At 36.3% G+C, this 17,783-nt stretch overlaps 1 protein-coding gene across 2 annotated transcripts; it reads left to right on the top strand.

Annotated features, from left to right (window-relative positions):
* Positions 1-10,678: 10,678 nt before the first annotated feature.
* LOC126706421 (phytosulfokine receptor 1-like) lies at positions 10,679-17,622 on the top strand. 2 transcript variants are annotated; one of them, XM_050405869.1, is made up of 2 exons: positions 10,679-12,300; positions 16,981-17,622. In XM_050405869.1, the coding sequence occupies exons 1-2, from the start codon at positions 10,719-10,721 to the stop codon at positions 17,412-17,414; spliced, it is 2,016 nt and encodes a 671-aa protein (XP_050261826.1). In that variant the 5' UTR covers positions 10,679-10,718; the 3' UTR covers positions 17,415-17,622. The 2 variants fall into 2 exon arrangements, with proteins under 2 accessions (XP_050261826.1, XP_050261825.1); XM_050405868.1 differs by lacking the exon at positions 16,981-17,622 and having other exon boundaries at positions 10,740-13,144.
* The last annotated feature ends 161 nt before the right edge of the window (positions 17,623-17,783 follow it).

The raw sequence follows: 17,783 nt of genomic DNA on the forward strand, positions 1-17,783 counted from the left end.
CTATGTAATCGAGGATATTTTTTCCTTCAATAAATATTCCAGACTAGTAGTATGGTTTCTCAAAAAAAAAAAAAATGTAAATGGGGCATAAAAGTAATTTATGCAAATTACATTTTCCATCCTCTCACCTTTCTATTCCATCAAACAAATAAGTTTTACATCTTTCCACTTTTTTATCCCTCCAACTAAATACACGGAGAGAAAAATTAAAATATTTTTTATTCCTCTACTTTTTCATTTCTTTCTCATTTTTTATCCTCTCACTTTTCTACCTCTCCAAAAGAAAAATGTAGGATAAACTGCAAAGTGGGGGCTCGAGAATGGCCCATCCTACCTTGAATGGGGAATGAAACTGAAAGGCAACCTATAGCACTAGAAGGGACTTCTTCCAAGAAGAGTAATTGTGGGCCTGAAATAGCCCATAATACCATGAAAAAGGGGTGAAAGCCCAAAATTCATCTGCTGTAGAACAACCTGGGCAAATTTGATACATAACAACTTGGGCAAGCCGTAACAAATAGAGCCTAAGACCCGGCAAAAATGGCCCATTACCATCAATTTTGGAAATAATTTGCCCAGAAACACTGTTTTTGAACTATATAGCAATGTACCACTTTTTCGGGTACTCGAGCTTGGTGAGCTCGAGTACCATGTTTTTTTAATCCACTGTCGCCCCATATTCAAGGAGCCCTATAGTGGCGTTTTTAAGCCCTATAGTGACGTTTTCGGGCCCTATAGCGGCGTTTTTAAGCCCCCATACCAGGTTAAGGGGTCCTATAGTGACGTTTTCGGGCCCTATAGCGGCGTTTTCCTGCAAAATTTTTTTTGTAAGTCCCCATAATAGGTTCAAGGGGCCCTATAGTGGCGTTTTTAAGCCCTATAGTGACGTTTTTGGGCCCTATAGCGGCGTTTTCCTGCAAAATTATTTTATAAAGTCCCCATAACAGGTTCAAGGGGCCCTATAGTGGCGTTTTTGGGCCCGAAAACGTCACTATAGGGCTTAAAAACGCCACTATAGGGCTCCTTGAATATGGGGCGATAGTGGATTAAAAAAACATGGTACTCGAGCTCATTAAGCTCGAGTACCCGAAAAAATGGTACATTGCTATATAGTTCAGAAACAGTGTTTCTGGGCAAATTATTTCCAAAATTGATGATAATGGACCATTTTTGCCCTAAGACCCTTCCAAACTTATAACCCAATAGTGAAAAATAGGCCCGTAGAGGCCCAAATCTTTTGTATAACTATAGAGGGATAAGAGCAAACCTGTCATCCACATTAGAGAGAACACGCACCAAAGATATTTGGTACATTGTGCTTTTTATCTTGATTAATCTTTTAATTTTTAAGCTTCTTCTTTCTCATGTGACGTTGCTTAGGAAAAGAACAATTACATGGTTTTCTGGTTTGGTGGTGGGTCTTGGTTAGGTAACAAAGAGCAAGACTTAGATAAAGTATTTAGGTGATGTTTTTTAGGTTTCCCGTTTAATATTCTGCCATGCGAATAACTGAATCTTAAAAAAGATAAAAAACAGCACATAAGATAATGTATATAAATTTTGTCTCATATCAAATTAATTAAGCTTCTTGTTGATTAATTTACTTGTTCCCCTGTGACGTTGCATGGGAAAGACAAATCAACTAGATTGTATAGAAAAGGTTCGTACGTAGTAGAGTCCACTACTAGTTGGTATATTCTTCTCTTTCGATTAACAATAGCCACTTGCATATTTTGTTGTTAATAAACAAGTTGCTTGCCACCTAATCAAGAAAAAGCACAACTTACCTAACGGAGTGGACTAACTTAAAGCGCTCACATAAGTTCAATTGGGCCAGGAGCATAGCATATTGGTTTTTATAATATGGATTTGCTGTTTTCTCATTTTGTGTCTGAAACAAAAATCCTCCTCCATTATTAAACGCATCGACAGCAAAAGGAAAACATTAATGGCAGTAAACGGCTCGGTCATCAATGTATGTAGGGATTTGTCAATATAAAACTTGTATTGTTGGGATATATTTGATTCACTTGTTAAGAACATATGTCACTATTTTATGTAATTGGCTAATCCTTTGACACGCGCTTTATTTATAATTGGGTAGATCTAGGATATGTTTAATACTTCAAGAAACCTTATTTCAAGATCAAGTGTTAAAGCCATGCAAGTCTGTCCAAAATTTAAGTTTGAAAAGTGCCTGTTCATTAAACCTCGATAGCTAGCCATCTATCGAGCCTTAAAGAGCTGTTAAAGCCCGTGGTTTGATAGCAGCTTGACAAATAGGTATTTGTCGAGGTTTATGAAAAACAGAGTTTCAGTTCTGTTTTGACTCCAATCTGTGATTATATGTTTGGGCTTTCTTTTCTCACAATCCTAGACATATAAAAGGATAATTTTAAGAGCCGTCAAAGTGGACACAAGTTGCACAAGTGTTGAGCAAAGTTTGTTCAAGCAAATTGTGACCGGAGACAGAATTTGTCCTAGTTCATCGTTCTTGTATAGAAGTTGCCGTGTTTGTGCACCGTAAGGTTTTGTGACCAAGTATCTTCTCGATTTTCATCGTCTGAATAAACTGAAGAACTTTGTAGCCAACAACCTTCTCTAGTTGGTGATTGAAGTCACGTACTGGGATCCGCGCAATTGGTTAGTCATGTACTGGGAGCCGTGCATTACAAGGAGAGATTAGGAATGGCAACAGGTTGGGTTCGGACCGGGTTTTTTCATACCCGGACCTGACCCGCGAGTCTGTCCCAAAAACCCGAACTCGGCCCGTTTATTAAACGGATTTTTTTCTTAACCCCAAACCCGGCCCGTCGGGTACCCGCGGGCCCTGCGGGCCCCGTAGCCATGCCACGATTTGGGCCCAAACCGTGGCCCAATCCCCAAAAAAAAAAAAAAATTCTGCCTGAAGCCCATACCGTGGCCCAAAAATTAAAAAAAAAATGTTTGCCCAGATTTTTTGAGAATGTGTTTGCCTAGATTCAAGCCTTGATTTTGGGCAAACATGATTTTTTTTTTTTTTTTTAATACTAGCAGAAGTATACTTAGGTAGAGAAAATCAAAGAAATCAAAGGATGAAAATTGAAAAATAAAAAGAACCACTAGGAAATCATGGATGAACAATGACCAAAGATTTATGATTTTCCCTTTCAAAATCACAAAAACAAACACAAATCCTGACACAAATACAAACCCAAAAATTTCAAATTTATAATTTTCCCATTCAAAATCACAAACACAAACACAAATTTAGATTTATGATTTTTCCCATTTAAAATCACAAACACAAACACAAACACACAAACACAAACACAAAAATTTCAGATTTATGTTTTCCCTTTCAAAATCACAAACACAAACATAAATCCTAACACAATCACAAACAACTCACATGATTAAGACGAAATGAACCCAGAAAAAAAAAAGAAAAAAAAAAAGGGATAGAGAACAAGGTGGTCCGGTGGAGACAAATGGAGGAAGCGAGGTGGCTGGAGGTGCAAGTGATGGCCGGCGGTGAAGGGCTTGAGGCTAATCAGGCTGGCAGTGACAGATGTTCAAGCCGACGGTGACAAATCGGAGGTTGGGTGTGATGAAGAGGGACTGACCAAGTGAGAGTGGGAGAGGAGAAAAAGAGTAGGCAAGCGGCTCAGAGTGATTGTGTGAAATGGGAATATGGGGTTAGGGTTTTTTTTTTTTTTTTTTTTTTTTAACTTATATATATACGGGGGTATTTTAGTATTTTTAACTTATATATATATATAAACGGATCGGGTTCGGGTCCGGGTTCGGGCCGAGTTTTTGCCAAAACTCGGACCCGACCAGGACCCGCTTCGGGTTTTTTTTTAAAAACCCATACCCGACCCTATAATTTATTGGACCAGGTAAAATCCGGCCCATTAGGGTCGGGCCGGACCGGGTATCCGCGGGTTGGATATAAATTGCCATCCGTAGGAGAGATTGTCACTACAGAATAAGTCCAATTGGGTATTGGGGTAAGGGTTTAACTGTAGGTTGGTATAAGGTACTGAGATTCCTTTACTTGTAACCACTTGTTTTGATAATAGTGAATTCTCGGGAGTGGTAACCTTAAAATCACCCGGTGGGGTTTTTGCTATGTAGGTTTTCCCCATTCGTAAACAAATCACTGTGTTAATTTATTTTCTGCTGCACTTAGTTTAATTGGTGATTTGTTGGTGCTACGTTGGTGCTACCACGTATTTGCATGTTAATTTGATTAATTAATAAACTTGACTAATTAATCAATTAATTCAACACAATCGGTCAATTCGTTTTTGGCCTATCATATATCAAGGCAGAAAGACCAATGACTATATACAATGCCGTGATCATGTTAGAGCATTAGCAGCAAAGAAGTTAAAAAGACAAAAAGCTAAAATTTTATTGCTAATTGCTACAGTGGCCTGTTATAGCTGGGAGTTATTAAAATATATATATATATATATATATATATATTATTCTAATACCACATGCTTGATTCTCCACACGTATGAAGTGAAAAAAAAAAAAAAAAAAACTATCATATTATTATAATGCCACATGCTTGATTTTCCTCCCTCACTCTCTCAGTCGCTGATTATCTGATTGGTTCATCGTCGATCCTCCGATCTTGGGCCTCATCAGATGATGGTGATCAATACTCAAATATAATGGGATATGACAATAACAACCACAATAACTACAAAGTTTTAGCCTAGATAATCTAGTTAAAAAAATAATAATAAAAAAAATTAGCCCAAATGTGAGTTTCAATTATCTTATCAGGTAAAATTAGGGTTGTCAATTCAGGTTAGCGTGTTGGATTCGTGTCGTGTCGAGGTAGGGGTATTCGACTAAATGGCTCAACCCGAAGCCGACCCATTTAATAATTGTGTCATGATCCTTTAACCCGAACCCAACCTGTTAATAAGGCGGGTTGACCTGACCCAATCCACTTGACATGCTTAATAAACGGGTTGTGTTGGGTTGACACGAATATAACACAACCTATTTCAACCTATATAACATTAAATATAACATACATTAAGATACTCCCACCACCGCTTTGTTTTTCTATCTCCAACAATGAGTTGGAACCACTAGATGCATGCCATGAGGGATGGAGAGAGAGAGAGCACCCACACCGTAGCAAGTAAGAGTGCCACGACAAACAAAAGAATAAAATAGTCTTCTTTGTCTAGTGATGAGAAGTGGCATGGCCAGCACAGGCAAGTGGTGCTGGTTGAGTAGCTAATAAACTAGTGGTGGTCGACAAAGACACCCAGACCAGATAAAGGTAGTTAAAGGCTAAAATAGTAAAAGCCAGCCATGGCAGGCATTATATAAGGGACCTTTGCCGTGCACAGCAGGGGGGATTGGGGTAATAGTAACCTTTAGGAAGAAATCACAACATTAAAACAAATACTGAGAAAAGAAGAGAAAAGGAAAAAAAAAAGTTTAGAAACAACGAAAGAAAACAGAGAGATAGAATGGCAGGCATGCACCAATAGGTTGATCTCCTGTCTCCCTTTACAAGCCTTGCTCTCTACCAAATACAAAGGATTCTTTTGGGCACAAGCCATTCAGGTTCACTTCCCTCAAAGTGATAAATTTCTACTTCAGGATTTTCCTTGGGAGATTATTCACGTTGAGGAGAACGATTCCCTCCTTGGTCTTGGTCCTGTGACATAGCTTGGCATAGCAAATTGATCTTTTTTTTTTTTTTTTTTGATAACTCATATCTCATCTACTTATTTCCACCATTTTTTTTGCAAGGCTTTTCTTATCATTGTGATTATCATTCTAATTGGGGATTATTTATTCCTTTGTCTAAAGGCAAAAGTACTTTATTTTATTATTATTATTATCATGTCTGCTTGCCATGACTTATCTGAAATAGCTTTGCCTGCCATGGGCATATGAACGAAGTTCTTGTCAAATGAGGCATAGTTTGTGCACAGGTCAAACCAAAGTGAGTTTCAGTTGAACCGGTCTCAACTCCCCTACTCAGAGCACTCGAGCCCAGTACAACAGTAGGTAGCCCAGCCCAACATTGCAAAAAAGGCCCACCACAAACTTCAAAAGAATTTAGAAGAAAATGAAAATAATGATGAAAATGTCACAAATGAACAAGTTCACCATAATGATGTTCAACTAGAAGAAAATGAAAATAATAATGATATGTTGAATTATATACCTTCAAATATTTATGATCTAGGAGATGTTAGAAGAACTTGAATACAAAAATTTAATTAGTCAATTTGCATCTCAAAAGGCAAGAAAAATAGATTTTAAACGAAATATATTATAATATAAAAATATTAAATAAATATTAATTTAATTAATATAAAAGTATAAAAAAGGCCACATTTTAGTTCTCGTTTTAGACCCCAAAATGTCTAGGGCCGGCCCTGCTTACCAACCTAACTATCCTGAAAAATATTGAAAATATTAGAATATTTAATTAGATAATACACTACTTAATGTTGGCCATTTTTTAAAGAGGTATAATGGGTAATAACTAAAAGCAATTGAAGAAAGGTAGAGGAGGATTTATTAAAATAGTAGAATTTATAGTAGGCAATTAAGAGAGAGAGAGGGAGATATATATATATATATATATATATTTATTGGGTGACACATATTAAAAAAATTGACATGTATCAGTAGTTGTTTTCCACGTGGTGGCGTTATTTTCCATATATCATACTTAATAAATAGAGAAAGTTAACAAAGATGATATGTGTTATTGTTTTATGAATGGGTATCTCCCTTGATAGATTATTGTGAGACAAATCAGTTTGTCCAAGTCTGTCGTGCCTGATAAATTATTTGGAATAGGGCCTGAAAGTTTATTCTCTTTCAGATTCAAAACATGGAGCCTATTCAAATTCCCAAAACCTGGCCAGACTGGGCCTTGGAGAATGTTGTAACTCAGGTCTATAGTTGGTCGAAAACTTGAAATTTGCCTATAACTCAAGCCTGGTCCACCTTGTCGAGCAGTGTAAAGTTGAAAGCTTGAAACAGGCTTTTCTATTGTGATCTTCCCACTTATTAGGCACTGAAGTTCAGTCAAACTATTTGGAAGTTCACCTTTGAGAGAGTTATTTGACAAATCCAAGTAAAAGAGTGAGTCAAACTTTCCAACCCATGATGGTATGTTTCCACCAAGATGATTCCAAGACAAATCCAAAAACTGTAAGTTGTGGCAACGACTCAACCATTGCGGGATTGGACCTCTGAGTTGACAATTGGCAAGAATTAGACTGTTGAGGTTTTTGAATTCCAGACTCACATCATTTGGAATTTGTTCATCATGAAAGTTCCTTGTAAGGCCCAACATACTTAAATTCCTACAATGTTGTAGAATCCTAAGAGCTGATAATATATTACTAAGGCTAGTGTTTGACAGTGAGAGCTGTGTTAGAGACTTCAAATTCTTGAAGTTATTAGGGAGTTCACCGCCAAGGTTGTTGCGCCCAAGATTGAGTGCTTTCAATCCTCCGCAGGAGGAAAGACTACTAGGAATTGGGCCGTGGAACAGATTCGAACCAAGGCCTAAGGAGACAAGATTTTTCATTGCAGAACAGTTGAGGTTGATTGGACCACTTAGAGAGTTGTTCAAATTTAACATTTAAGTGATGGGGAGTTTACTGCTCAAGCCTTGCTACTCTCATAAAAATGTCTGGAAGAACTCCAGAGAACAAATTAGAGGAGATATCCAGTTTAACATGGTTAGAGAGGTTACCAATTCCATTACTCAGCGACCCAGATAAGCAATTACCCTGAAGATTCGGTTCACTAAAGATTTTGTAGCTGGAAGAGACTCTCGAGCAAACTCCCTGATAAACTATTTTCATCAGAAGAGAGATGTTGTAGGGAAGTACAATTAGCCAAATCTTTTGGAACTTCTCCAGAAAAATAGTTATCAGAGAAATTAAGCACTCGAATTTTTGTAGATATTGTGCACATACCTTTGTTGTTGATGGACCGAACAAAAGCATTGTTGCTTATGTCTATGATCTCCATGTTTGGCAGACTAAACAATTCATCAGGAAGTGAACCCTGAAGGAAATTAATCAAATTATGAGAGAAGTTTAGAACTCTCAATTGATTCAAGCCTGCCAAGGATCCACAAATCTTCCCAACAAGTCTTTTGCTGCCAAGTTCCAAGCCAACTACCCTTCTGTCAAAACCAGTGAAATCAGGGCTGGCCCAAGGCCTAGGCCTAAGGAACCACCCAAAAAAAACAATCACCTTAGAGAAAAAGGCCCCATGTCCTATGGTTAAAGGCCCAAATTTTTATAAAATTATATATATTTAAAATTTTGCATTTTTTTTATTTGTGATGTTAAGGATACTATAAATTTTACTATTAGCCTTCAAATTGGCATGTTACTAATCACAAAAAAGTAATTTAAACATTCATTAGTTAAATTAATGAATTTCATCAATGAGAGTCACTGTCACATCATATTGTGAACATTTTATAGTGCTTTCTCAATGTACAAGACCAATGGAACCCTAATCCAATTGAAACTCTAAAATGTTTCAAAAAAAAAAAGTGTTGCAAATGTGTTAAATCATCAATTATAGAGTAATTTCCTCTAACAATTTGAGACTTTAATTTTTGTAAACTCATATCCTACAAAGTCATACACCAAATAATATCTATCTCTCTCTTAAAAACAAAAAATAACTATAAAATTAGATTATAACTTTACTTAACTATGCATCGTTGTATATCCAAAATAAAGTATCTTTTATAATTGTAATATATTTTTATTTCTTTTTATTAATATTTATGGTTCAATTATGATATTCAATTCTCTATATGAAATTAACATTAGTTTTGTTGGCATTATTCATCAAATTATATATTTAATAATCAATTTAACCTTGATTTGATTAATATTAAATAATTTTTTTTAATTAATATTTACATATTAAAAGCCCGCATAAAATTTTTCACCTTAAGCCCCAAATTATGTTGAGCCGCCCTGAGTGGAATTATCATAGGTGACACCAGTCCAGGTGCAGCAACCAGGAGAGTCAGTGTTGTTCCCAGCTCCACCCTGGAATTGTTGATACTAAACAATTGGAGAAACCATTCAAGACTCTTAAGTCATCTGGATTGCATGTCAGTGTCTCAGAATTCAGGTATGGTAGTTGGAGACTTAGACTTAGAGCCTTCAAAACAAAGAACAAACAGATACGTTGGAAGAACATTTTAGGTGGATGCCAATTGCCAAAGAGATGAAATTAGAGAATGAAAAGTACTATACAGTCTATACTATTATGGATTTTACTAATGTGTGCCCTAAGGGTACATGTTAATTTATCAAAAGTTCAAAGACTTTGATTTTCGTGCCAGTAAGTCAACGTAAGTATGGACAAAGCCATGTTGATAAGATTAAGATGGATGACTATGTAGACGCGCTAGAGTGTAGAATTGTTCATCAATTTTGACAGAAGTGTGGAAGTGGGTGATAAGCAAGTCTAGTTAAGTTTTTAAGTGGGCTCTAAGTAGGTAATTGATTGACTAATGGGCAATTTATAATATAAGCAATCACAATTTCCCAAATTTCTTCAAAAAAATTTAACCAATTTCTACAATTCCTCTACCAAATTTTCACAATTTCCATGTATATGCACAAACAAATTTCTACTGTCAAACACCCACACAAAAAAAAAAAAAAAAAAAAAAAAAAAAAAAAAAAAAACCTCAAGTGTGCATATAACATTTGATTCTAAGCTGACTTTTTGTTTATTTTGTATACTATTTATAGTTCCCACAATATTTTTTATATTAATTTTATTTCAAATAATTTAAATTTAAACTTTTTAGAAATAAACTAGTTTTTTGTTTTTTGTCTTACATTAAATAAGCTATAAAAAATAAGCAATTTTCAAATGAATACAATGTATTGATTTCTAAATTTCAATCTTTAAACACCCAAAAAAAGAAATTAAAAAACTACGTTATTGTCCACAATATTTAAATAAATTAGATAACTCATTAATTATGTGTGCATGTATCAATTGGCAAGTAGTGGGATAAAGGATATTCCTAAATTTGGAGGGAAATTTTTTTTTTTAGCAGCAACAAAGCCATCAAGCCCATCCCCTAGATCCCTTATCCAATGGAACCCAACCGAACAAATCACTACCAAGCCCAATCATCGGTTGAAGTTGTCAACTGAACAAAAGTAGCACAGTGACATGGTCTTGGAGTTGAAATTGTCACCAATCACTGCAAGAATGTCATTATGGTCAATGGGCATTGCTTGCAAACATTGTAGGATGAAGGTGAAATAAGACAACGGAGAGGGAAAAAAGGGAGGGGGGGAGACTTGTGGGGCGTAATACATTAGGTGTTGGTTTGGATTTGTTTCTTTTTTTGAAACTGGGCAAGAGAATATTTATACTGGAAAAAGGTAAGAAAAATAAGAATTTTAAAAAGCAATACATAAGCAAACAAATAAGTTGAATAAACTCAATAATCAAGTCAAACCAAAAGCACAAATATCGATAAGAAAAGGAGGGAAAAAAATGTAGAAATGATGAACATTGGACCCTCTTGCTAGAAACAATAAATTTTTTTTTGAGAAGCCAACCCAGAAAGAGGGGGGAGAAACAATAAATTTACCATCAGCTGCAGTGATATAATTTGATTGGTACGTTAGAGTGATGTATGTTCCGATCAAATTTGTGACGTCAGCATGACAAATATTGTGAGAGTGGGTGTTATATGCTTAGCATTTCTGTGCCAGAATAGCATACACATTGCTTTTTTACTTTCTTTTTCTCTTGTATCTCTCTGGATTCTGATTCGTACTAGGATGGGCTTTCGAGGTTTCTGTTTATACTTGGTTTTATTGGCTCTCAGTTTGGAGCCACAGAACCTGAAATCTGAGGAACTGACATGCAATCCAAATGACTTGAGAGCCTTGGCTGGTTTCTCCAATTGTTTAGAGTCAGCAATTGCTGGGTGGAACAGCACTGTATCTCCTGATTGCTGCTCTTGGTCTGGAATCACTTGTGATAATTCCACTGTTTCGGGCAGAAGGGTGGTTGGCTTGGAACTTGGTAGCAAAAGACTTACTGGGAAGATCTGTGAATCTTTGGCAGGATTGAATCAGTTGAGAGTTCTAAACCTCTCTCATAATTTCCTTCAGGGTTCACTTCCTGATGAGTTGTTTAGTCTGCCAAACATAGAGATTATAGACATAAGCAACAATGCTTTTGTTGGGTCCATCAACAACAAAGGTATGTGTACAATATCTACAAGAATTCAAGTGCTTAATTTCTCTAATAACCATTTTTCTGGACAAGTTCCAAAAGATTTAGCAAATTGTACTTTCCTAAATCATCTCTCTTTTGATGGGAATAGTTTATCAGGGAGTTTGCCCGAAACTCTCTTCCAGCTAAAAAATCTTGGTGAACTGAATCTTCAGGGTAATAGGATATCTGGACCATTGAGTAATGGAATTGGTAACCTCTCTAACCTTGTCAAACTGGATATCTCCTCTAATTTGTTTTCTGGAGTTCTTCCAGACATTTTTGGGAGCCTTGCAAGGCTTGAGCACTTCTCAGCCATGTCAAATTCATTCACTGGTCATTTGCCTAATTCGCTGGTAAACTCTCCATCACTTCAAATGTTGAATTTGAACAACAACTCTCTAAGTGGTCCAATCAATCTCAACTGTTCTACAATGAAAAATCTTGTCTCCCTAGGCCTTGGTAGTAACCTATTCCTTGGTCCAATTCCTGATGGTCTTTCCTCCTGCAGAGGATTGAAAGCACTCAATCTTGCCCGCAACAACCTCGGCGGTGAACTCCCTAATAACTTCAAGAATTTGAAGTCTCTAACACAGCTCTCACTGTCAAACACTAGCCTTAGTAATATATTATCAGCTCTTAGGATTCTACAACATTGTAGGAATTTAAGTATGTTGGTACTTACAAGGAACTTTCTTGATGAACAAATTCCAAATGATGTGAGTCTGGAATTCAAAAACCTCAACAGTCTAATTCTTGCCAATTGTCAACTCAGAGGTCCAATCCCACAATGGTTGAGTCGTTGCCACAAGTTGCAGTTTTTGGATTTGTCTTGGAATCATTTGGGGGGAAACATACCATCATGGTTCGGAAAGTTTGAATCTCTCTTTTACTTGGATTTTTCTAATAATTCTTTCAAAGGTGAGATACCAAAGAGCTTGACTGAACTACAAAGCCTCATAATTGGGAATATCACAATAGAAGAGCCTGTCTCAAGCTTTCAACTTTACGCTGCTCGACAAGGTGAACCAAGCTTAAGTTATAGGCAGATTTCAGGCCTTCGACCAACTTTAGACCTGAGTTACAACGTTCTCCAAGGCCCAATCTGGCCTAGTTTTGGGAATTTGAAAAGGCTCCATGTTTTGAACCTGAAAGAGAATAATCTGTCAGGCCCTATTCCGAATAATTTATCAGGGATGACATACTTGGAGAAACTTGATTTGTCTCACAATAAACTATCAGGAGAGATACCTCGTGCCTTGGTAAATCTTAGCTTTCTGTCGACTTTCGACGTATCCTATAATCAGTTGTGTGGGGAAATCCCTGAAGGAAGCCAGTTTGATACATTTCCAGATACAAGCTTTGAGGGAAACAATGGTCTCTGTAGTGCAGAGTACTGTGCTTGCCAGTCTGAACAGACTCTTCATTCTCCGGGGGAGAAAAAAATGACAACTATTGGTCTACCGTTTGGAATTGGAGCTGCAACAGGTTTTGTTCTTACTGTAATCTGCTGCTTCATGTCCGGATTGTCACTTCCATAGCCGGACAAGAGGCAGAACATAAAAATTATAATAGGAAACTAGGTGTATTGTAAAGAACAAAAATAATATGTGTGTATTACCTCTTATTGTCTTACTTGATAGTGTGCCAGATTTCCTTGACTTCATATGGAAATGGTGCAGTTATGTTAATTAAAGCTTCTGTTTAGGATGCAGTAGAAACGCAGCAAAGAATGTGTTGTATTAGTTATGGCTGGTATGTTGAAATTGTATTGTATTAGTTGCGGCTATCTTCACAGCTTGTTGTAATATGTTGCTGGTTTTCAGCTCTTGTTTTCAGTTTTCAATGAAATTCTTGATTATACACACGCACAAAGACAGTAAAGAGTGTAACCCGACATCTTCACTGCAAGTGAAATGTGAAATAAATATATTCAAGAATTTGTATCTACTTCACCTATTCAACATTTTGATTTTTTTTTAATTATTTTTTTTATTTTTTTTTTAAGGATAAGTGCACTGATGAAGGGAGAGGCAAATTGAGAGAGAAAGATAGATTGAGAAATAACAATAATAACAAGGGAAAATTATATTTTATCATTCTAAATTATACCTCAATTACACATGTCACCCTGAACTATCAAAATGCACGATTAGTATCCTAAACTGTAACTCGTGCTTCGTTAAGCCCTAACTATTGCACCTGATCCAGATCTGTTTCTCTCAATACTCAATAATCATAGTTAAAACCATTAAATTGTAGTCTTAAGATTAACTGTGATGCTAGAGTGTAGGTGATAGATGGGTTTACACGGCCAGTATTCTTTGTGATTCTGATGGACAAGCAATCAGAGTGTACTTATTAGATTTCCATGTGCTATCAATAATCTGCAGAAGCATACCAGTCATTTAATGTTTAACCTGAGAAGCTAAAGATTGGAGACTAACCATTATTGAAAGTGACTTGGGATCTTCATTGATGCTATAACTAAAACGGCTCCGAGTTAAATTAAGGACAAATTACACTTTTCCACCATAATCTTTCATCCGATTTACAATATTCTTCCAATCTTTCATCAGTGGTTGTTTTCCACGTGGTGGTGTTATTTTCCATATATCATACTTAATAAATAGAGGAAGTTACCAAAGATGATATGTGTCATTGTTTTATGTATTGTCAAAGAGACACGTGTTACCATTTTGTGTATTCATAAGTTGTAAGGATCCAACTTTTATAATATATATAAGTGTTATTCAGCCTGGCCCAACTTGGTAACCCGATGACCCGGTACATAGACTGGTCCGAGTCATCAATTAGATCGGATGTGTATAAGACCTGGTCAAAACCAATAAAACTTGGCTAGTTTTAAGCAAACTGTGTGGCCCGGCTGGATTTTAATAACCTAGCTTGGTTTGTTAATTGTATAAAATTATATTAATAGGTCCACACCCCATTGACTTCTTTAGTATTTAGTGTGTGATAATATGATAATTTAAATTAGAGAAAACCTAAAGAATTTTTTTTTTTTTTTAAATGCACTGTTCTCTCACTTCTCTGGCGATTCACACTACTTTACCCACCACTTTTCACTATTTCAATTCTCCAAACTTGAGATTGTGCATCAATTTGCTGCTCTAAATAGATCACTTTTTAGTTTCACTTATCCAGTTAGCACGTTGGCATTAGTATAGTATATGTTATATAGTTTATTGCTTAAAATTCTTTTCTCTTATTTTGTTAATGTTTTTTGCGTTTTAGAGGGTTTTTGGCTGACACCACATTGGCGCATTTTGTAGGAATTTCACTCTTTAGGTACCCTAGCATTGCGAGTTTGGACAATTGGCTCAGTAACAATTCAGTGCATCATCAGGTTTAATCCTTCAAGGAAAATTATCATTTCATGCTATGTGATATACACTTCGTAAGAAAAATATACACTTTCACACCAAGTATCCAACTTTTTCAAGAATGTACACATTTAATACATAGTGACACTTGATGTGTACTGAGAATGCATAAAGGAAATGTGAGACAATTAAATACATTCTTTAATGATCCCCAAAGAACATAGAGAAGAGGTTAGGGCTTATTTTGGTTAACTTTTTTAAAAATTGTTCAAAAAACCAGTGAAATAGTTTCCTTAGGATCACTTCATGCGTACAGATTACTCCCAGACTGCCCATTAGTCAATCTATTACCTACTTGAAAGACTTAACCAGGCTTTTCAAAAATAAAAAATAAAAAATGCATAGAGTAGAGAGTAGGGCTTAAATAATAAACACTACTCTTTTACAAATTGTTCAAAAAAATCAGTGAAACGGTTTCTGTGGGGTGCTTCTCACGTATAGATTACTCCCAGATTGCTATTAGTCAATCAATTCCTACTTAAACCCGTGTTAAAGACTTAACCAGCCTTCTAAATTTTTATTAAAAAAAAAAGACTTAACCAGACCTACTAATCACCCACTTCCACAAGTATGTCTTAACTGTTGAGCAATGCTGCACTCAGAGCCATCCATCTTAATCTTATTAACATGGTTCTGTCCATACTCCATAGACTTATTGGGAAGAAAATGAAAGTCCTATTTAAAGATTGAAACTTCATTTAAAACTTCAAACTCCTAGGAAATATTAACTGACAAGGATAGAGAAACAAGATAACGAATGGCAACTCTCTAGAAAGCATAATATATTTCATATTACTTTATTTTTTATACTTGCATGTCTTTGGCAACCAACTACAATGGGATTCCGAGGTTTCTATTTGTCCTTTGTTTTACTGGCTTTAAGTTTCGAGCTACAGAACCTGAATTCTGAGACACTAACATGCAATCTGGATGACTTCAGAGCCTTGAATGGCTTCTCCAGTTGTTTAGAGTCAACAATTGCTGGTTGGAACAACACTTCCACTCCTGGTTGCTGCACCTGGACTGGCATCACTTGTGATAATTCCATTGTTTCTTGCAGAAGAGTGGTTGACTTGGAACTTGGCAGCAAAAAACTTGCAGGGAAGATTTGTGGATCCCTGGCAGGCTTGAGTCAATTGAGAGTTCTAAACCTCTCTCATAATTTCCTTCAGGGGTCACTTCCTGATGAGTTGTTTAGTCTGCCAAACATAGAGATCATAGACTCAAGCAACAATGCTTTTGCTGGGTCCATCAACAACAAAGGCATGTGTACAATATCTACAAGAATTCAAGTGCTTAATTTCTCTAATAACCAATTTTCTGGAGAAGTTCCAAAAGGTTTGGAAAAATGTACTTCCCTACAACATCTCTCTTTTGATGAAAATAGTTTATCAGGGAATTTGCCTGAAATTCTCTTCCAGTTAAAAAATCTTAGTGAACTGAATCTTCAGGGTAATAGTATATCTGGGTCACTGAGTAATGGAATTAGTAACCTCTCTAACCTTGTCAAACTGGATATCTCCTCTAATTTCTTTTCTGGAGTTCTTCCAGACATTTTTGGGAGACTTGCAAGGCTTGAGCACTTCTTAGCCATGTCAAATTTATTCACTGGTCATTTGCCTAATTCACTGGTAAACTCCCCATCACTTCAAATGTTAAATTTGAACAACTACTCTCTAAGCGGCCCAATCAATCTCAACTGTTATGCAATGAAAAATCTTCTCTCCCTAGACCTTGGTTCTAACCTATTTCACGGTCCAATTCCCAATAGTCTTTCTTCCTAAAGAAGATTGAAAACACTAAATCTTGCCCGCAACAACCTCAGTGGAAAATTTCCCAACAACTACAGGAATTTGAAGTCTAACACATTTCTCACTGTCAAACACTAGCCTCAATAATATATTATCAGCTCTCAGGATTCTACGAGATTGCAGGAACTTAAGTATGTTGGTCCTTACAGTGAATTTTCATGATGAACAAATGCCGAATGATGAGAATCTGCATTTCCAAAACCTCAATAGTCTAATTCTTGCCAATTGTAAACTCAGAGGTTCAATCCCGCAATGGTTGAGTAGTTGACACAAGTTGCAGCTTTTGGATTTATCATGGAATCATTTGGGTGGAAGCGTACCATCATGGTTTGGAAAGTTTGAATCTCTCTTTTACTTGGATTTGTCTAATAACTCTCTCAAAGGTGAGATACCAAAGAGCTTGACTGAACTACAAAGCCTCATAAGTGGGAATATCACAATAGATGAGCCTGTCTCAAGTTTTCAACTTCGCACTGCTCAACAAGGTGGACCAATCTTAAGTTATAGGCAGATTTCAAGCTTTCGATCAACTTTAGACCTGAGTTACAACAATCTCCAAGGCCCAATCTGGCCAGATTTTTGGAAGTTGAAAAGGCTCCATGTTTTGAACCTGATAGAGAATAACCTATCAGGCCCTATTCCAAATAATTTGTCAGGGATGACAGGCTTGGAGAAACTTGATTTGTCTCACAATAAACTATCAGGTGAAATTCCTCGTTCATTGGTAAATCTTTTAGCTTTGTGTCGACTTTCGACGTATCCTATAATCATTTGTGTGGGAAAATCCCTGAAGAAGGTCAGTTCGATAATTTTCCAAGTGCAAGCTTTGAGGGAAACTATGGTCTTTGTCATGCGGAGTACTGTACCTGTCAGTCTGACCAGACTCCTATTCATTCTCCCAGGGAGACAGAGAGAATAATTATTGGTCTACCATTTGAAATTGGAGCTGCAACAGGTTTTGTTCTTACTGTCATATACTACTTCATGTCCGGATTGTCATTCCCATAGCAGAACAATCACGTAGAACATAAAAATTGTAATTGGAAAGTAGGTGTATTTCAAAGAATAAAATAATATGTATTACCTCTTATTTGATAGTGTGCCAGATTTCCTTGAGTTCATATGAGAATCCGATTGGTGCAATTATGTTAATTAAATTTAAATCTTCTGTTTAGTATTTCAGTTCTTAATTATAACACATGCAGTAGAAACCCAGTAAAGAATGTGATGTGTTAGTTGTGGCTGGTATGTTGAAATTGTTTTTTATTAGTTGTGGCTGAATCTCAGC

This window comes from Quercus robur, chromosome 11 (genome assembly GCF_932294415.1).
Source record: "Quercus robur chromosome 11, dhQueRobu3.1, whole genome shotgun sequence".
NCBI lineage: Eukaryota > Viridiplantae > Streptophyta > Magnoliopsida > Fagales > Fagaceae > Quercus > Quercus robur.